General features: G+C 38.0%; 3 protein-coding genes across 5 annotated transcripts in view; 2 read left to right on the top strand and 1 right to left on the bottom strand.

Moving 5' to 3' along the window:
- Window positions 1-21,563, bottom strand: part of LOC142335302 (putative protein-lysine deacylase ABHD14B) — a 568,842-nt gene that overhangs the window by 394,698 nt on the left and 152,581 nt on the right. The gene's annotated exons all lie outside the window — the stretch shown is intronic.
- LOC142335236 (uncharacterized) overlaps window positions 1-21,563 on the top strand; it is a 144,865-nt gene that overhangs the window by 46,587 nt on the left and 76,715 nt on the right. Inside the window, exons 6-7 of one of the 2 annotated variants that reach the window (XR_012758863.1) lie at window positions 2,465-2,680; window positions 20,201-20,494. Coding sequence is in view for 1 of the 2 variants with exons in the window: in XM_075383654.1 (XP_075239769.1) it covers window positions 2,465-2,680 (216 nt within the window). In the remaining variant the exon portion in view is untranslated. The remainder of the gene's footprint in view (window positions 1-2,464; window positions 2,681-20,200; window positions 20,495-21,563) is intronic. The other variant, XM_075383654.1, reaches the window with a different exon arrangement.
- LOC142345746 (uncharacterized) lies at window positions 18,559-19,840 on the top strand. Its single transcript, XM_075398047.1, has 2 exons — window positions 18,559-18,889; window positions 18,987-19,840. Exons 1-2 carry the CDS (start codon window positions 18,604-18,606, stop codon window positions 19,604-19,606), a joined length of 906 nt encoding a protein of 301 aa, XP_075254162.1. The 5' UTR covers window positions 18,559-18,603; the 3' UTR covers window positions 19,607-19,840.

The raw sequence follows: 21,563 nt of genomic DNA, 5'->3' as shown, positions 1-21,563 counted from the left end.
ATTTTGAACAATTTTCTCTCTGCGAAATTTGAAAACATTTCTTGCATTTCGCACTTTCAGTTTTCGGCTAGAAAACTAGAAGTTGCAGGTTCGAATCTGATCATGAAAAATATTCGTAGTTATCTCGCTTTCTTTGTTGGTTGGGGTTTCCTTCCTTCTCTTTCTCGTTCACTCATCTCTCGCACACTATCTCCTTTTCCTTAACTTTTGTTGATGCCGCACTTCAGCTGCTGTTATGTGGAATGATATCATCTATTTCGCTCACCTCACGTCCTTCAACTAAGCTAAAGCTTTCTCACTAAACCTTGGCTAGCTATGACAAATCCAACCGCTCGCCGGTCGTTGAGAGGAATACACCCGACTTTTTTCCAATTCACAGAATTTGAATTATATCGGGTTGCTGGATCTGTTCATGCATTTTGTCAATCAGAAGTCTTATAATATTTTTGTTCGATAAACTGACTTGATCAATTGCGAAGTTTGAGGGAATTATATTTGTCAAGTGGTCTTTTTGTGAGCTTTTTCAATCGGAATTTTATTTGTCAGGTGGTTTTATATGCGATTGCCCAATTTTTCCCATGAAACATTTGACTTTTATTCCTCTAAAACGGTATAATCAGGTAACACTCGGAGGCCAATAAGTGCTCATAGAGCCTTTGGGTTTGTAGACTCTAAGTATCGAAACTGGTTGGGAGATAAAAATTCATGTTGGAAAAGGCTTTTTCCTTGACCTCCGCCCGCCCCACCCTAGCACATCTTTCCACCGGTAACCCAGCGGGCTCGAATAAATACAGCCTCCCTAAACGTAGCCAGCTACTGACGAAGGCAGCCGCTCACCAGTCGTTTAAGAGTAATTCGCCCGATTTTAGTCGATTATGTTTAACACTGTTTTTTGAGGTTATCAATCAGTTTCAAAAATTGTTTTTAAAATCCATTTCGTTAGCTTGTTTATTTGTGTTTGTCTATTGAAATTGTTTGCGCTCTAGTTCAAGACTTGTTCTGCTAATTTTGTTAAAAGATCTCGTCTCACATTTCGATTTTGATGTCAAATAGAAATCAATTTTGGTTTTGACTTTAATAACAAAAGTAGTATTGTGAGGTGCTGTTATTGTTATTGGGGTACGGAGCCATTTGAAATACGTTGAGTGTTTTTACTGGCTTTTCCTGATTGTGACTTCTTGTCGTTGTTTATCTCCGGCTAGCCGCGTTTGTAGTTGTTAGTGGTTATTCTTAAGCACGAGGGTAAGTAAAGAACTATTTTGTATGCGGGAGGGGAAATAAAAAAAATAGAAACAGAATTAAGTTAAAACTTGAAGAAGGGGGTTATCTGTTTACTCGAGACAACTGTGGCGCCTGGTGGGATCGCACTCCCACTGTGATTTTCTTTTCGTATACTGAGGTATTGCGCGAATATATAGACGTTTTGGGGAGAATTGCCATTTTGGTACAGTTTTCGATCATTTTTCGTTGCTAATGAATTTGTCTCAAGTTTTGAACTGAATTTGTTATACGTAATTGAGAAACTCTAAAATCAGGCGATCACTGATTTAAATCAATAAAAAGAATAGGGAGCTGGACTGTCAGGTAGTTTACCCAATTAAAAGGTCCAAAGTGCTTTTGCAATTGTTCTTTGGACATTGCCTTTTTTTCTATAAGATGTAAAATTGATTCAATTTTTTGTGCGCGCTTGATGTAGTCTTTTGCCAATCGGATATGAAGTTTTCTTATGCTAGGTGAGTTGGATTCTTCGTGTAGCTTCTGCACGGTATAGCATCGAAGTTTCCTTATACAAACTCTCAGTGCTCTATTTTGTGTTTTTGCATGTTGGCGATGACAGTTTGCGATTGGGTAAGCCCATTAGCGTTTGCATATAGAAATAATGGCCGGATCTAAGACTTGTACAAAAAAAGTAAACTTTTTGTTCAACATTCAGGTTGCTTAAGCGCCACAGCTGGAAGATTCGCTTGTTCGCTCTGGCTGTTATGTCTTTACATTTTTCATTACATTTGACGTGTCGTCATTGCAGTGTGTTGTCATTGTTGTTCCTAAAAACTTGATGGTCTTGGCGTCTTCGATTTCTTTTCCGTTTATTTTTAGGCAAAGGCTTGTTTGTCTTTTCGAAGGGTTTCTGAATAGCATGTACTTGGTTTTGGCGGGATTTATTTGGAGTTTTAGCCTATCACACCAGCTGAGTTTCGGATATTTATCTAATCTTATGAATCTTATGATACTGTGGACCACATTAGAACGCTTATTGACAATTAGATTAAATAGGCTGTCACTATGTATGAAACTATTGTGATGGGTTAAAAACTTTCCGTTTTCACATGAACAGTTTGAATAATTTATTTAATCGAATTTCTTAAGTGCGTTGCGGGCAAATCAATTTTTTGGAGCATTTTCACCCTACTGTAGTGTATTAACTGAGTAAATGTGGCTAGATTAATTCACTGTGTCCTTGCAGCACACGCAGACTAACCTGGAGAACCGAGTGCTGGCAGCGGAAGCAGAGATCAGTGCCCTGAGATCCACTAATGCACAGTTGGAGGCCACTCTCTCGGAGGTGAGGGGACAGCTGACTGGCACCAGGAGAGAGAACCACGAGCTCAATGACAAACTGGAGCAGAGGGGAAAGGACATTGTCAGGCTGCAGCACGAGAACTTGGCCGAAAACGAGAAGGTTAGCGATATAATGAGCGAGTTTGCATTGCCGGCGAAGAATTTTGAAAGGATGCAAGCTCACAAAGTTTAACTCCACTAAGTGCTCTGTTGGGAAGCAAATTTTGGAAACTTGAGATGGCACTATTTGAGAGATTCGGGCACTTAGATGGTTTGAGCGAAAAGCGTGTTGAGAGATGTCAGAATATGTGGTGATGGGAAAATTTGAAGTTGAGACAACAGGTTATCCTGATGTAAGTAGTAAGTAAATACTGTCTCAAGAGAGGGGGGGTTATCCTACGATACTTAAACATGGGATAATAGGGGGTTATCCTAGACGGAAAGGGATTAAGGGGATTAGGCGGCCTTGAAACTCATTTTTCCGCCATGACAACTCTAGCGACGGTTGATTTGAAAGCTATTCACGAAATTTACAAGGAATTGAAAAAGGATTATTTTCAATACGGTGAAAGGTTTCTTTATTTCTTGGCAACATGTCAGTACTTGGATCCTGATCTTGATTTGGATATTGCGATGAAAATGAGACCCTATGGTGGACTGATTGGTATTGATAATTCGTCTCTGGACAAGTATTTCAAATCTTACAAAATTTTGAGGTTGCATGCTATACTTCACGACGCTTCAGGTTTTGTCTTTGAATATAGTGAAAAAGGGCCGGGCTATTCGTATGTCCTACCGTGTCCAGTGACAAACGAGTATCTTGGTCACGTGACAGGACTTGCCTTCTGTCTATATGTAAAGACTTTTAAAAGCAATTTATTCAGTTTGCTGGAATGTTGAAATCAAGACCAGTTGTTCTTGATTTTGAAGGCTTTCGACATAAAAAGTCTGGTTTTATTATCAAAGAACTAGCTGTTTCGACAGAAAATTATTGCGATACTGTGTCATTTTTACCCCCAACTTCATTCAACATACTGTCTTCGAGTGAGAGACGATCCTACAGTTGGGTGTCAAAATATCTCCATGGTTTGAATTGGGAGAGTGGAGATTATCCATATTGTTATTTGCAACAAATTTTTGATAGCATAGCACTTCGATTTCCCTTGGCAACTTTTTATGCGAAGGGAACAGAAAAAACAGAAACTATTCAGAAACTTCTCAAAAAGGACGTTATCAATTTAGAGATTTTATTATGTCCAAAAATTGAAAATTTGAAATTTTTTCACGAGACACCAATTTGTACTTTACATGTTTTAAGCTGTCCTAAGCGGCAAAGAAATCAACACTGTGCAAGAAAAAAAGCTACCCTTTTTTACCTGTGGCTAACGAATGAATCGACGGTCCGAGAAAGCAGCATCGTCTCTACTTCAAGTGAACTTGTCCCCAAATTTAGTGGTTTACAGTTGTATAGCGGATGAAAATCAATTAACAGCTACATTTGTCAAAGAGGAAAAAGTTGACAGTCGTGGTCAAACTGTACTGAGGAGACAGCAAATTGTCTGTACTGGAGCTGAAATAGAAGCCTTCAAGAAATACCTTTCACTTTTGGAGTACTTCCAATTGTACCATGTCTTTGGAAGAGAAAATGCGAAAGCTGAAACTAACCCCTTTACCTATGCCCAAGCGTGCAGAGCCAGTTCTGATGTCACTGAAGGATAAGAGCCTTCCAGCTGAAATAAGACGAAGAATTGAAAAGAACAACGTACAGTCAATTGTTTTCAGAGAAAAAACTGACAGAGTAAATGCGAACTACACCATTACTTTTATCAATGATAATCAAAACTCACAATTTGTATCTTATGAAATTTATATAATGAAATAACCAAATTTACCTCTTTTTTTAAGAAATTTATTTTGAAATGAGTAAAGCAGAGGATCAGTTAGATACAGGCGGGGCAATAACTGACTTAGTGTTTGATGATAATCACCATGAAAGACGATCATGGAGGTTTTGTAATTCAAGGATACCACGATCAGAAGTTGTTTATTTTACACAAGTTTTTATTATAATTTTTCTTATAATAGTTTCTCTGGTAAAACTTGTGTTTTTCCAGCTTGAATGTGAAGAGTCTACATTTTGGTTTTCTCTTTCTTCTTGTACAGTTGGATACGCTCTTCCCAACCCAAAATTATGAATAAAATCATTTCAACAACTGACCGGTTGTTCATGGCTGTTTGCGGTCCGTCATGTTGTGGAAAAACAGAGCTTATTTTCAGAATGTTACTCGAAAACACTTTTTCTCCAAAGTTCCTCTCGATTTTTTATTTCTACCAATATGAACAACCCAAATTTAAGTCACTAGAGGCAAAATTAAACATACAGTTTACCAAATTTTCAAGCTTCGATCTGATATCGGAGCTCGAAAACTGTCTGCTGGTGTTTGACGATTCATGTGAAGAGATTTTTAATGACAAAGAGTTTTCGAAATTGGCTACAGCAGGACGTCACAAAAACATTAGTGTAATTTACGTAAAACACAATTTATTTCAACAAAGTAAATGGTCACGAACTATTGATCTTAATACAACACACATCATTTTATTTAAATCACCCCGTGACATTCAACAGATTGGTTTAATTGGTCGACAGCTTAATAACACGCAATTTTTGAAAGATAGCTACGAGCTAGCAACCAAACAACCCTTTGGTCATTTACTGATCGATCTGGATCCAAAAACATCGGACGTTTTACGTTACTGCTCCAATATTGTTCCACCAGGACCATCCGTTTTTTACCTTCCCCCAGCTAAAGCTGTTGTAACCAATTTGAGTAATGAGAGAGAAAGAGCTTTGTATGCTGCGGCGAATGTTAGAGACATCGGACATAAAGTCAAAAGAACTAATCAAGTCGGCACCAATTAGTTTTATTAACTTTCTTTGCGAGTGTTTGCTTAATGTTGTCAACGGTAACGTTCCCGTCAAGAAGACATTAATACAAGGTCATGAAAATTCATTTAAAAAACTTTTATCTAAACAAACAAGTTTAAAAAATAAAAGGCAGATTTTTGCTAAAAACACGGTTCTTTTGAAAGGTATTGCTCTCTCGTGTTACCTTCATCTGAGGAAGTGATAATGTATACTGAAGAATTTATCTTAATTCCCAAAAGAATGTTCATGTCAACACAACCGGCAAAAAGTGAAATTTTTGACAATCCTGTCTACAAACAGAAAGCCACGCAATTGTCTCTCATTCAAAGAAACATGTTACAAAATCCGGAAAAAAGTGAAAAAGAGAATGGAGCAGTCCAGACAGAACCCAGCATAAATGTTGAAACAGATCATGAGGAAAAAGAGGAGCCGATGAGTGATGACAGTGAAATTGAACCTATTGTCAAAAAAAGTACAACTACAACGTTTGAGTCAATAATGAGAGATTTGGGAGTGATGGAGAAAAATAAAATCGGAAGAGCAGAAATCATTCTCAACAAGATATTAGAATCCCCGACAATATCCATTGAAGATCCAGGTGGTATCATTCATATTGATAACCAACCACTTGGCTTAAAAGCGTCAACTTTTTTGTATAACACACAGCAGTCAACAAAGAAAATTGACATTCAAAAATATTCTCGAGCATTATTAGCTCTCGATCTTCCACCTCATTTAGTTTCGAATACCTATGCCAAACAGATCTTGGAAGCATCCGAAAGCGAAGAAGAAATTTTTGCAAGCCCACGAGGACAATCAGGAAGCGGTTATCAAGTTACCAACCAAAGAAAAACGAGCACAAGAGAAAAGACGGCAGAAGGAGAGACCAAACAGCAAAAATGGTCTTACTTCTTCTGAGAAAAAAACGTTGGATCAACTGTATTTGAAGGGACCTGCATCGTTTGGAAACCCAAAGCGATTAAAAACCCAAAGCAAATTATCATTTGGTAAAGTTAAGACATACTTGGAAACCAAGTCATCTTTTACAAAATATCGCCCAATTCGTTTACGATTTCCAAGACTTAAAGTAATAGTAAAAGACATAAATGAAATTTGGTCCGTTGACTTGGCTTTTGTGGATAAACTAGCAAAATACAACAGAAATGTTAAATATTTATTGGTTGCGGTCGACTGTCTTTCCAGATACCTTCGTGTGGAGCCCTTAAAAACAAAGTATGCAACGGAAACTGCCTCGGCCTTTAAAAAAATGATAAAAAACAAGCAACCACAAAAAGTATGGGTTGATGATGGTACAGAGTTTCTTGGAGCCTTCAAAACCTTATGCAACAAACGAGGAATTCATTTATACAGCACTTTTAGTGAAAAAAAGTCTGCATTCGCAGAGCGGAACATTCGGTCACTAAAAAACATTATCTACAAGTACCTTGAAGAAAAGTGGACATACTCCTACATAGATAAACTGGATCAATTTGTGAAAACAATTAATTCACGAGTCAACCGAGTAACCAAACTTGCTCCAAATAAAGTCACTAAAAAGGATGTTCCACGACTTGTCTCGTTGAGCGCTCAAACAATCAAGTTTCAGAGACCCAAATTTTACGTTGGAGATTTTGTTAGAATTGTCAAAAAAGACGAAGCCTTCAGGAAAGGGTATAAACAATCTTTCACCGACGAAGTTTTTGAAGTAGAAAGCTTAGCAACCTTCAATCCGCCAACGTATTCACTTATTGATGCAAACGGTGAAAAGATTGATGGTAAATTTTATCAACCAGAGTTACAGCTTGTTCGTGTAGAGAAAAATGAGTGAAAACCGTTTCACCGATGAATTCACTGTGCATGTTATTTCATCTGCTTCAATGGAAATTTTTGACTCTAACACCCTCAGTTCATTTCGAAACTTTTTCAATGATGAAATTCAACTCGCTGGTGACTGGAGAGTAGCTCTCAGCGAGATCATTTTCCCCACAAAAATTGAGCATATTGTAAATGGAGACATGGTAGTATATAGCTTAAAAGGGTACGAAGACAGCCAGAAAAGGGCTACCGAAGCCAATGTGATCTCTCGTCCGTATAACGGTGAAAAATTGTCTATCATGACAGGAACTTATAATTCAGTTGTTGACATACTAACTACTATCAAACGAACTGTTGGACTACCAAACTTTTCATTCAGAGAGATCAAGAAAACTGGAAAGTTTGAAATTTTGATGGGTAAAAATGAAGGAATTACTTTTCCCAGTAAAGAAATTCCCAGCATTATTGGTTTTTCGGGCATTCCAGATGGCAGTGGAGTACACATCGGGTACAAAATGAAAAGCGCAACATCAAACAGACTAATGAAAAGTGATGAAACGGCAGCGTACTATGGAGAATTTCCCGTTGATCTTTGCTCGGGAAAGCACTTAATTTTTATATATACGAATATTATTGAGTACCAGTACGTCGGTGATACAAAAGCCCCCTTGCTTCGAGTCATTGATTCAAAACAACGTCTGAAAAACGGTAGTGTCTGCGAGCTTGAACCAACTCATCGAATTGTTTTTTCCAATTTAGATTACAAAAAACTCTTATCAAACACCATACAATCAATATCGATTGAGCTTCGCACAGAAACGGGAGAATTGGTTCCCTTTTCGGGAACCGGTAAAGTCATTTTAACTCTTCAGTTCAAAAAATTTTCCAATAAGCATGGACTCTTACTACGCTAACCAAGCAACATCCTTACCACATTTCTCTGGCCACTACCGGCAAAGAGGCAGTGGTTTTGGTGCATTAGCTGCGGGAATTGGGCGGGTCGCTTTGCCCCTAGCTCGACGTTTCATTCTTCCTACTGCAAAACGTATTGGAAAAGAACTTTTAAAGCAAAGTGTTCCAGAGCTGCTAGACGTTGTCAGCAGTAAAAAATCACCCAAACAAGCACTCAAAAATACAATAAGCAACACTGTTAAAAAACAAACAGGGGGAGCAAGATTTCGGCAACAAAGAAAAACGATTAGGAGTCGCTCAAAAAAATCACCAAGAAAAAGATTAACCAAACAAAAGTTGGTCATTTCAAAACAAAAAGTTCCAAAAAGAAGTCGGTCTGATTTCTTTTCTCAAGTTAAATATGATCGCTAACCTGTTACCAAACGAAGCAACCCATAGCTCTTTGGATCTGTTTGAGAAGCCGGCGCTCTTGGTGACTTTCGATGGAAGTTTTTGTCAAAAATTGGGACCTGTTTATAGTCCTGATGGACCCATGTTAGAGTTCGAGGTAACTGGTGACCGTAACAACTTTATTGATTTACAAAAAATTTTTTGAAGTCAAATGCAAAATTGTTCAGTCTTCGGGAGCTGATCTCAAATATGACGGGGCAGCTACTGCTGACACTGCTAAAACCGATGCTCCATACTTTTGCAATAATGTGCTACATTCAATTTTCTCTGACTGGACAGTGTCAGCCAACGGGTTAAAAATCTCTAACGCAAATGGAAATTACGCACACAAGAGTTTTATAGAAACTGAGTTCTCACATAACAAAGACGCAAAGAACACTTGGTTGGCATGTCAAGGCTATTCTTACGAAGAAGATCCATCTGCAATAAAAGCAGGTGAAATTGCTCGAAGAAAAAACTCGGTCAGAGAGTCAGCAGAATGCACTTTTTATGGTAAAGTAGCGGTAGACTTTTTCACATGTGATAAACATCTGCTCAGTGGTGTAACTCTTCGTATTGCATTCAGAAGATCTATTGATGATTTTGTTATCATTTCGGATGATGCTGCAAAACATTACAAGGTGAAAATTGTTGAAGCTAATTTGTACGTTCGCAAGATGACATTGAATGACGAGGTCGTGTCTGCCATTGAAAAAACCTTGCTTACTAGCCCTGCTGCCTATCCCTACTTTGAAACTTTGACAAAGACGTTTTTGGCTTCAACTGGTCTGCATAGTTGGAAGCAAGAGGACATTTTTGCACGAGAGCCAATCCGAAGACTAGCAATTTGTCTCAATACGAACGAAGCTTTTTTGGGCAACAACATGCAAAATCCTTTTTATTTTCAAAAATTTGACTTGGAACAGATATATATTTATCGCAACGGGTTACCAGTGGCTGATAGCCCAATATCTACAACTGATAACAAACGCCTTTATTTTAATACAATATCGGATTTAGCCTATATTGACAATGGACACGGAATAAGTCTGTCAGACTATCCCAACCATTTTATAATGGTATTTGATCTGACTAGCACCCAACAAGCTTCTCATGATTTTATACACCCGGAGCTAACAAACTGCTCCATATCTATCGAGTTGAAGTTTTCAGCAGCGTTACCGACCAACATTGAAATTTTTATTATTGGAGAAAAAGCTAGTACAATTTTTGTTGATACTGCGCGACGAGTGTCAAAAAATCATATTCTAACAAACTGATGATGGACGAAGATGATATTAATGGTTTAATTCAGAGATGTCAAAAACTAAAGCACAAATTTCGAGGTGTATTTGCAGCAGACAATTTTCCTTCAAAATTGAAATCAAATACTTTTTTAATAGTAAATGCGTCAAAATCTCAAAGTCCTGGTACGCACTGGCTCCTCATTTGTAAAAAGAACGACCATCTTCTGTTTGCTGATCCCCTTGGACGATCCTTGTCTTCTTACAAGAATATTTATCAACGACTTGCAAAAAATAATGTACAGTTTCACCAATTACTTGAAAACCAACCAATTCAAGGTCAAAACTCAGAATTGTGTGGACTCTTTTGTATTTTTATTGCTCATTTAATATTTGATGATAGACAAATTGTAAATTGTAGTGATTTTCAATTGATTCGCTTTGCTCTTCACATGATGCTCTAACAAAACTAATATTGTGAAATAAATTTTTTTTTAAAACTGAATTTTTTCTTCATATACAAGACGAACAAATAGTAAATCAGAATCAATGTTTAGTTTTCCAAAACCACTCATAAAAATATCCATAATCTGACAAAAAGCACCAGAATGAGGACCACTCAAAATTGATTCCACTCTTTTTAAAGTTTCACTACTAAATTGATCAGTTTGAGTTTTCGAAGAAATTGTAGAACATACAAAATTGTGAATTGTTTTCTGTGGTACAATTGATGTAGATCTCGCCAATGTTTTTGAGATTCCGCTAGTGACCGCTGTAGATTTTGATAGTTTGGTTGCCGCTGTTGCCAAGGGTGGAAGTCGCCTGCGTACATTTGCTGTATCCATTTTCTCTCCAGATTTGTTATTAAAGTCAACGGCAAGCTGTAATTTTGAAAATGTATCTCCTTTAAATTCCAGACTCGTTGAGGTTGAAAATAAGTGTCTGAAGGTAGTGAAGAGACAGGGAACTGCAAAAATTTTGATTGGCTTCATGGTCTCAACATCGATTGCACTCTCAATCAGAACGTGAAAATGGTTAGTTGGTAACTGACAAAATTCAGACTCAAAATGAGGACACACAGCATAGTTATTCGAAGCTGTTAAGTTTGGCTTTTCATCAGCAATTAAAAACTTGAACTGCTTTTGAAATTGTTTGAAATAGTTGGGAGATCGCTCAAACATTGCTTCCACCATCTCTACTACACTGATCAAATTTCTGCTTCTTTGCTGGGGGTGGTTTTGAATCTTGCGTTGCAGCAGCTTCACGTATTTTTTCTGCTTTTTTGACTAAATTTCCAAACTCTTCTAGAGTCAGAGAAATTCTCTGTTCAAACTCGTAATCCTCGGCCGCTTTCTTGAACAACTTTAGAAACACAAATGTTCCGGTTCTCTCGTACGTTTTTAAAGTTGCCCTGACCAAACGCTTTTCTGTTTGGGAAATGTCGAAATAGCAATCTCCAAACTGTGTGTCTTTTGAGGAAGTAAAAGGCATGGTAGGCAACTTGTTTTATCACTTGCTCTTAATGTAAATAACCACGAAGTTAAGAGGCGCGGCAAGTTGGGATCAAACCAGTGTCGTCATATTTTTAATTAAATCCAAGTGATTGGTAAATACATTCTCAAGTACGCCCCACGGCGTACTTGAGACTGTTAATTTTAGACTTTTATACGTATGTGACCTTAGATAATAGTTAATTAAAACCATACCTCTATAAACTACCAGAACCTACCTGCGAACAAAGACAACAAGTACATGTGTTTTGTATATAAAACAATAAATTTATCAACACAACTCCACACTTCTGTGTGGGAGAGAGTTAAACATTAATAGTGTAGGGACCCATATATATTACAAGTTGATTTAGAACAGATGTGACCCTAGATAGTATAGTGTAGAGACTACACACAAATTACATAAAACCAATACAAAACAGATGTGACCCCAAATTCCTCTGTAAAGGAACCACAGTGCGGCTAGCCACATGCTATATACAATATATTATGCAACTAGGTGTGTCCATGCTCCAATCATTTGTTTGGTCTTAGAAAAGACAAACCTTGCGAAACACATGTTGGGAAAGAATTTTGTACTTGTGTTCATTTTTAGATAATAGTTAATTAAAACCATACCTCTATAAACCACCAGAACCTACTTGAGAACAAAGATAACAAGTACATGTGTTTTGTATAGAAAGCAATAAATTTACTACCACAACCCCCACTTCTGTGTGGGAGATAGTTAACCATTAATTGTGTAGGCACCCATGTATTTTACATACAAGTTGATTTGGAACAGATGTGACCCTAGATAGTATAGTGCAGAGACCACACACAATTTACATAAAACCAATACAAAACAGATGTGACCCCAAATTCCTCTGTAAAGGAACAACAGTGTGGCTAACCACATGTTATATACAATATATTAGGCAACTAGGTGTGATTATGCTCCAATCATTTGTTTGGTCTTAGATAAGGCGAACCTTGCGAAACACATGTTGGGAAAGAAATTTGTACTTGTGTTCATTTCTTTCTTTTGCTCTTACTTAACAGTTAACTATTGAATCGAACTTGAACTTGAAAACAATGTCCGTGAAAATTCTTTCGGAGTCTGCTATCTCTTTTGAGAGAACTCTTGTTTACCAAACCGTGTTTGAAAATTTTGTCGTTCTGATACAACAGAAAAGAAAAAACGATTTGTGGTACACATACCAGCATTGTTTGATACCGAAGCTATTTATTAACGCTATTGCTGCCCTACCGGAAAAAACGGAGCCGGCTGAATCCAGTATCATTACTTCTGGAGGACACTTACCACCAAAAACTATACCACAAATGCATTCGACTGAAGAAACTTTGCCGGAGGAAGTGAGACGTATCTTGTACAGATACGACTGCGATTGTGTGCCCTTATTCGAGAATCAACTCGGTACATATCAAGCCTATGAAAATTTGGGTGATATGTGGGGTGTCAAATCATCACCATCCTCACCGGACAGTCAGCCACCGAGTGTTTCAGTCAGTGTTCCAACAACTCCTGCTGTGGATCCAAGCCCAACTTTTACTCCAACCCCAAGTCCGTCACTCTTTGAGGATTTCCAGAGGAAGAACAAGATCTCTGACAATTTTGCAAGTCAGTTTGATGTCAACATTTTATCTGGTTCAAACTTTCAGACACCACAACCCCAAACAAATTCAGTCGATGTCAAGACACCCAATTGCTCAGAAACTCCAGTAGTGTGCGCAGCACCAAAAAAAAGAAAACAAGAAGACTCTCTAATGGACTTTTTTGACCTCTAACAACTTATTTAATATTGAATTGTTTTTCCTTTGCACTTTGGTGTGTTGTGTTACTATCTTTTGTGAATAGCTCGCTAATTGACACTCTTCTTTTAATGTTTTTACATAGCTAGCAGACTTTAGAATCAGAATTTTACAAAAATGGACATGTTCAAACATGTTCACAAAAACAGTACTGTTTAGTGAGACAAAGTTGGGAGACAATTTCCAAAATGGACATGTTCAAACGTGTTCGAATATATAGCAGGAAGCAAACAAGCTTCTGATTGGTTGAGAGAAAATTTGTTGAGAAAGCTATTGAAATGTAAAATTAGGTTTGAACAAAAGCTTCAAAAAATGCATAAAGTCCTTATCAAACAAAAACTTCATTTAACAAATCGTTCTTCATATGCTGATATAATATCAGCCCTCCTGTTGGGTATACCTTCAGGTGTTAGTTAAACTAGTAAAACATCATTTTTTCAGCAAAAAGGAGGAAAAAAAGAAAGGATTTTTTTTTAAATTGAGATTTTTCCGGTTTTTTTGCTTAATAAATTTTTTTCGACGGAACGAAAACTCAAAACCTGAACGCCATTACCAACTGTTTTTTGTGGGCTACCGATATGAATAAAAAAATTGACCACATTTCTTCTAAAAAAGTTGAAAAAAAAACGAAAAAAAATTTTTTTTTGTTTTTCATGGTGACCTTTGACCCCAAAAAAGTCGGCTCCAACAGATAGTTGGGATGAAACTGACTATTGGATTGACACCATCAGACACTGTACTACAAAAAAGCTCATAACGCTCGTCAAAATAAACTCAATCCTTCATGAGATAATTAACCATTAATTAACAGCTAATTAGCAACTAATTAGTCTAATTAGTAATTAACGAAAGAAAAATTCCCATTTTTTTAAACGGATTTGTAATCAGTGGTACATGCTTGTCACTTTTGGTCATAAGGGTCAGGGTCGAAAAACGGCTCCTTCACCGATTTTCAAAACATCTGGACATTAACGTCTCATTAACATCTGGCATTAATTAGCAATTGAAGTACCCGAAATAATAATGATACACCAGGTTTTTTCTAAAAAACCGATTTTTTGGGGGCTGGAGATAAAATCATCTCATAACAGCTGTCATCGAAAAATGCTTGCAACAGGGGGCTTGTCATTGGCTGTCATGTGATGACATTGATTGATCATGATTGACAGAAAATCTAACTTTTTTCCTGATAAAGATGAGGGCTTTTTTCTTGTCGGTTCCTGCGTTTTAGTGCCCGGGGAGCATTTTTGGTTATGATGACCAACATCGTCAGACGCACCCATCGGCATCTACAGTAAAAAAAATACAAAAATCGCTTTTTTTGCAACATTAAGCGAAAAAAATTGAACATTTCATTTGTTTTTAGTAGATTTTTTAGCTGTTCAAACACCGTGACAGTAATAAAACTGTGCATGATAACCGTCCAAAGCATCCCTTGTACTTAAAATTTAACAAAGTGTACAAAAAAGCGATGTTTTTGCAATATTATTCAAAAATTCTATGGAAATCAAATCAAAACTTTCTTTTTATGTAGGCTACTGGAGTGTAATATTACATCTAACGGATTCAAACACAAATGTTTCCTCTACCCTTATGTCATTGGAGCATATTATCTATGAAAATGAAGAAAAAAGATTAAAATATTTAATTGAAAGATCATTGAAAATTCATAAAAGTTTACTTTGACTAAACCTAAAAGTTAGCAAATCAAAAAATTGCAATTGATATGCTTTCTTACATCACATATAACTAATAACTAAAAAGAACTACCCCTGGTTTTAAAAAAATCTTTTTATATATTGTACTAATAATTCGAAAATAACAAACAAGTTTTATCATGTCAGTGTTGTTCAGTGAGAAACGTAAAGTCAAGCGCTACTTTACGTTCAACGCAACTTGATATGTTCATAGTAGTTGACTAAAGCGGGGACGCGCTCTTATTATCCAATCAAATTCGAAAATTTTGAAAGTTTGAATTGCGCGCGTCTTATATGAACCTCGTGTGGAATAGAAATAAATTCGCCATTTGAAGTTGAGTTACATGTTTACGAAAGTTGTCATTATCTCTGTTAACTTTTGAATCTTGAATTTTTTAACTATGGTTTTCAATTGCAAATATTGTTCGGCAACTTTTGCAAACAGAGGAAATCAATCTCGCCATGAGCATCGCTACCATCCCGTCCCGACGAAGTAGGTTTACCAGTCTTTACCTGTTGTATTTGTTCATTCACTTGTAGAAAACTTTCTGAACTGGAACAACACATGAGGACTTGTCATCAAAAATTTACAAATTGTTGTCGGTCCTGCTATATGGGCTTTAACGACACCAGATTATTTGCTCAGCATATGAGTTCTTTGCATTCTTTACCTGTCTTTGGCGATCAATTCCAACCAACTCAAGCGCCGGCCGAAACTGCCTTTAATGGTACCCTTCAGAGCTACCATCTGCCGGCATCACCAACCCAAGCTAACACAGACCTTATTCAGTTCATGCTCCAGCATAAACCACAAATCGATTCGCTTATAGAACAAAAACTATCACAAGGATCACAAAAAGTTCAATTTAGTGCTCATCTTCAACTTCGAAAGCCGAGTCAAAACGAAGATCAGGAAGATGAGCTTATTGAAATTTATGCAAATTCGCTCATGACACCGGTGTATAGTCAGGGACTTAGCAGTGAGACCTTCTGGACTATGGTCGAGAAGATGATGATAGTGCTTACGACATTTGCGTCTAATGGTAGTGGTTGGGTGCTTGAGAAAGTTATCAAAATAATTGTGAACTTTGCCCGTTACCGACCTATAACTGGCTCGTCTTACATTGCGTTACCATCAAAGTTACAAAATTGCCGCGGTTTACTTAATATTCGTAACCATGAGGACGCAAATTGCTTCCTTTACTGCTATATTGCTGCATATCATATGCACAACAATATTAGCTTAGATCGACCAGGAAGGAACTACAACACAGACAAAACTTCACCCGAAACGTACAAGCAAGCCAACCTTCATCAACCAACTGGACACTTCGATATGCCCATGGGGCTAGAAGACATCAATCAGTTCGAAAATCTAAATGAAGTTCGAATCAACGTTTTTGGTTATGATGGTAGAGACTTATTTCCACTCAGAGTGTCAAAGTTTGTCTCAAACTTCACAATGGATCTTTTGCTTTTATACGAAGCAGACTGTTACCATTATGTGTTGATTACCAACTTGGTTAAGGTAGTCTGTCAACTCCGAAATACCAAATTTCGCTTTGCGTTCCATATTTGCCGGAATTGTTTCTGGTTGTGTGAAGAAGGCCTTGCAAAGCTTACCGCACATATGGAAACCTGCTGTGAAAATGCGCCGGCTGTTGTTCGATTACCAGCTCCGGGAAAAAATTTATATAAATTCAAAAACTTGGCCGCTACCTGGTTTGTTCCATTAGTCATTTACTTTGACTTCGAATCCTTCTTGTATCCAGTAGCAGGATGCACGCCCCACGGGAACAACTCATACACCAGAGTTATTGAAAAACACGAGCCCTGTGGGTTTTCACTTGCGGTAATTGATCACTACTCAACAAAACCCATCTTCTTCCACGTGGACAGCTCTGAAGATTGCATTACTAAATTTGTAAACATGTTACACACACTAGCCAAGGATATATACAAGCGCAAACGAGCTTTTCCTTTCTTCAGAGGTGACCGTAGCCAGTATCCGAAAAGTGCAGCTAGCGAATGTTGGATATGTAACGAAGCCTCTGACGATAATGATGAACAATCATCAATTGATCTGGATCACTGCCACTACAGCGGACAATTTCTTGGCTGGGCTCATGAAAAATGCAATCGAGCACGAAGGAACGTCAACTTTACCCCTGTGGTGGGTCATAATATACAAAATTATGACCTTCATCACATTTGTTTAGCCCTCCAATCTTGTGAGCCAACGACCACTGTAAGTGTAATTCCATCTACTGATGAAAAATACATTTCCGTGAATTTTGGAGTACTCGTGGAGACCATAACCCTAGATGATGGAAAAGTGATCAAAAAGTATGAAAATCTGAGGTTCATTGATTCATTCAAAATGATGAATTCGTCTCTCGAAAAGTTGGTTGACATTTTACCAAGAGATCGTTTTGGAATACTTGCTTCTGTCTTTCCTAACCTATCCTCAACAGAATTGAAGCTCCTGCAGCAAAAAGGATATTACCCCTATTCATATGTTAGCGGTCGAGAAAAGTTCAGTGAAAAATCCTTACCGCCTCTTAATGAATGGCGTAACACTTTAGAAGGAAACGCAGTAACAATAACTCAAGAAAACTTGAACCACGCCAAGACCATGTGGAACACTCTGAATTGCCAAACTCTACAAGACTACCACGATGCATACCTGAAAACCGATTGCGCTCTTCTCGCATGCGTTTGTGAATTCCACAGAGAGCTCAGTTTCTCCACCTACAAACTCGATTGCATGCACTTTTACACACTGCCAAATATGGCTAAGGAAGCATCCTTGAGAATATGCAAGGCGGAGGTCGAATTGCTTACAGAACGCGAGCACCTCGATATGATAGAAGGAGCAGTACGTGGGGGAGTATGTTCAGTCTACGAGATGAGAAAGTTTACAGCAAATAATAAATATTTACCAGATTACGACTCTTCACAACCCTCGACATTTGGCTTCTGCGTGGACGCCAATAACCTATACGGTGGCGTCATGCAAAATGAAAAACTCCCTCAGTCAGATTTTACGCTTAACTCTGATATTACACTGGTTGAGATACTAAACTGTCCTGATGATAACCCTGTCGGTTACTTCGTGGAAGTCGACTTGCATTATCCAGCAAGTCTACACGATTACCATCAAGACTTCCCCCTCGCACCATCGAAAAATATTGTTGAGGATGACTGGCTCAGTGACTACCAAGTGAATTTGCGAGAGAGTCATAACTTACCCCCCTCAAAAGTTCCAAAACTGTTGCAGACTTTCTTCGACAAAGACCATTATGTGCTGCATTACAAGCTGTTGAAACTGTATGTTAACTTGGGATTAGTCGTGAGGAAAATGCATCGTGTGCTACAGTTTACTCAAAACAATTGGTTAACACCCTATATAACCCTGAACAGTGAGAAGAGACAAGCGGCTTCGAATAAATTTGAGGAGAGTTTCTATAAACTAATGAACAACGCCGTTTATGGGAAAAACTGCGAATCGAAACGTCGACGGATGAAAATCGAGAGACGCAAGACGAACCCTAACCATAGTAAGCAAGTTTGAGTTTGAAAAATTCAAAGTGTTTGGCGAGATTATGGCAGCTCTCTCCTCCCGCCCAAGAAAGATCTATTGGGATACACCAACTATAGTAGGGGCCACAATACTTGATCTAGCGAAATACTACATGTATCAGTTTCACTATGGAACAATGCGATCTTCATTTGACTGTCGATTACTTTATAGTGATACTGATAGCTTGCTATACCGGATCAATTGTGAAGATCTCTACCGTGAACTGAAGGAGAGCAATGTTCTTGATCAATTCGACTTCTCAAATTACCCAGAAGATCACGAACTCTACAGCGAAGAAAATAAGCGCGTCGTCTTAAAATTCAAAGACGAATTTGCTGGGGATTATATAAAAGAGTTTATATGCCTGAAGCCAAAGCTGTACAGCATTACTTCCACTAGTGAGTATTTTACGTTTAATGATTCAAGAAAAAACTAACAAAGTACCAACTAACCTTGTATGATTGTCATAATTTGACTGCTTTTTTCTGTTCATAGGTAACCGAAAAATGTCCGCCAAAGGAATAACAAGAGCAGCCCAAAATTTGCTTCGACATGCAGACTACAATAATACACTTGTGACTGGTAGTACACTGCGCGCTGAAAACACAAGGATTGTTTCGGAAAAGCATGTTCTACAAACGGTTTCAACGAATAAAATATGTCTCTCTGCTTTTGATAATAAACGCCACATTTTGAACGAGGGAATTAAAACACTACCATTCGGCCACTATAAAATTGATCATTGCCGAGTCGAAGATTTTTCTTGGGATAGCGATGAAGTAGAGTGGGACTACGAAAATGTAGAAAATTATGCTCACCTTCTCCTAGATTCGAGTCCAAACTGGGACCATAATAATAGTTTTGTTGTACCTGATACAACAATAAGTGAAAGCCCGGAAGAATGGGAAACACCTGACCCGGGATTTGCAATGACAAGTATTATTAACGAGGACGATATTGATAGCGATGATATCGTAGATTTCGATGCTACCACCAGCTCCAGCTCTTCCTCCCCTAACCCATTCATTAATTATGAAGCTAATGAGTGCAGTGAAAGTAGTAGTAGTAGCGATTATGAAGAAGAACCAGCATTTAAAGTTGCACGCAGACAATAAACTTATTGTACTTAACTACGTAAATTGCGCCTTTTGAATTCCTAACCGTGTAAATTTTGTGTTTATGAGTGCTAAAATACGTTTCAATAAATTGTTCACTTGCAGCTCTTATCGGAACGAAATTTAGAACAAAGTTTGACCGAAAACAAGTTTGCCGCCTTGGAAATAGTCACATCTGGTAAAGAATGAAAGTTAATCCCTTTCCGTCTAGGATAACCCCCTATTATCCCATGTTTAAGTATCGTAGGATAACCCCCCACTCTCTTAAGACAGTATTTACTTACTACTGATGTATATTATCCTCTTTCACATGCATCAGGGATTGAAGATTTCAGCACCTTTTCCAGTTTCCAAGAGTAGATTTTTTTTGCGCCTTTCAAAGGGAGTCTTTAATTTCAAAGTGCACCTATAGTGGATAATCAGTTATTTTGATACTATAGTTTGTTTCTGTACACGTGGTCTTTTCCAACAATTATTTGTACCAGTAACTATTACATGACGTATTACGAACCTATTACAACTACTAATCTATCTGCTGTTTCATTAAACTTTCTTTCTCTATCTGTAGGAGTAGTAACACATAGACTGTTTCAGCAAAATTTCTCTCCTTCCATTTCCAATTTTGTCTCTTCTAATAACCACCTCCACTCGCAACTGCCTTCAACCTTATCCGCTAATACTCAATTGTGCAATAAACAACTACATGCCACCTCAAGTCATCATTATCAGCATCATCAGTTGCCACCTTGTGATATGACGGTAAACAAAAATAAACAACATCAACACTGCCAACAACTCATTATTAAACCTCATCAGCAACAACTTGATGGGAAAGAAAGTGATCAATTTCACAGTTCAACGTGTAACGCAGCAGGCGGCGATAGAATAGTAATAATCTTTTCTTTCTCTTCCTCATTTCCTTAATGCTAATAATTTCTTTGTTAATTTCCCTTGATATTATTGGCGATGTTCCTTTATTATAACTAAACGATTATGTTACTCTAGTTTTCCTCTCTTGTTTGTCCCAGTACTGGAGTCTAACCACTGCTTCCTTTCATACTCAGTCAGAAAAAAGCTGTTTATGCTAACCGTAAGTTTCCCAGGCTGAGGTCCCAGACGGAAGCGAGTATGTCCAGACCGAAGATGAACGCACGAGGGGGGCGTCGTGCGTTCAAAATTACATAGTCTGGAAACATCAAAAAACGCACGAAAGTCTGAACATGAACGCACGAAAGTCTGTCGAACGCACGAAAGTCTGGACATGAACGCACGAAAGTCTGAACATGAACGCACGAAAGTCTGTCGAACGCACGAAAGTCTAGACATGAACGCACGAAAGTCTGGACATGAACGCACGAATTTTAGTGCGTTCATGATCAGACTGTCGTACGAGAGTCTGGACATGAACGCACGAATTTTTGTGCGTTCATGATCAGACTCTCGTACGAGAGTCTGATCATGAACGCACAAAAATTCGTGCGTTCATGTCCAGACTAAAAAACTAACCTTATGCTTGTAGATGCCCATTGAAGATGCAGATGCCAGGGTTCCATGAGTCCACAAATCCACATAAAAAGTCTTTTTTTACGTGAGGTACATGAACATCTTTATACTAATAGTAGACATCCTTTTTTGCTGGCGTGAGCGAAATTCTAGCTGTCTATCTATCAGTATTAAGAATAAAATAAACCTCTAATAAGACTTTTTTTTATGAGACTTTTTTTGATAAGACTTTTCTTTGACACTCATTCAAGAAAGCTAAAAGCAACATAAACATATATCATACATCATAAACACACATCATAGACTCAAACCAGAAGACCGAAGCGAGACAACGCGAGAGACGAGCGAGAGACGAGCGAGAGAACGCGAGACGAGCGAGAGAACGCGAGACACGAGCGAGAGACGAACGAGAGACGAAAACAGGGGCGAGAGAACGAGGGGAGAGGAGAGGGAG

Source organism: Convolutriloba macropyga, chromosome 1 (genome assembly GCF_964194025.1).
Source record: "Convolutriloba macropyga chromosome 1, txConMacr16.3, whole genome shotgun sequence".
In the NCBI taxonomy this organism is placed as follows: Eukaryota; Metazoa; Xenacoelomorpha; order Acoela; family Convolutidae; genus Convolutriloba; species Convolutriloba macropyga.
Note: the sequence above shows the minus strand (reverse complement) of the source record. Positions and strands in the feature narration are given on the sequence as shown.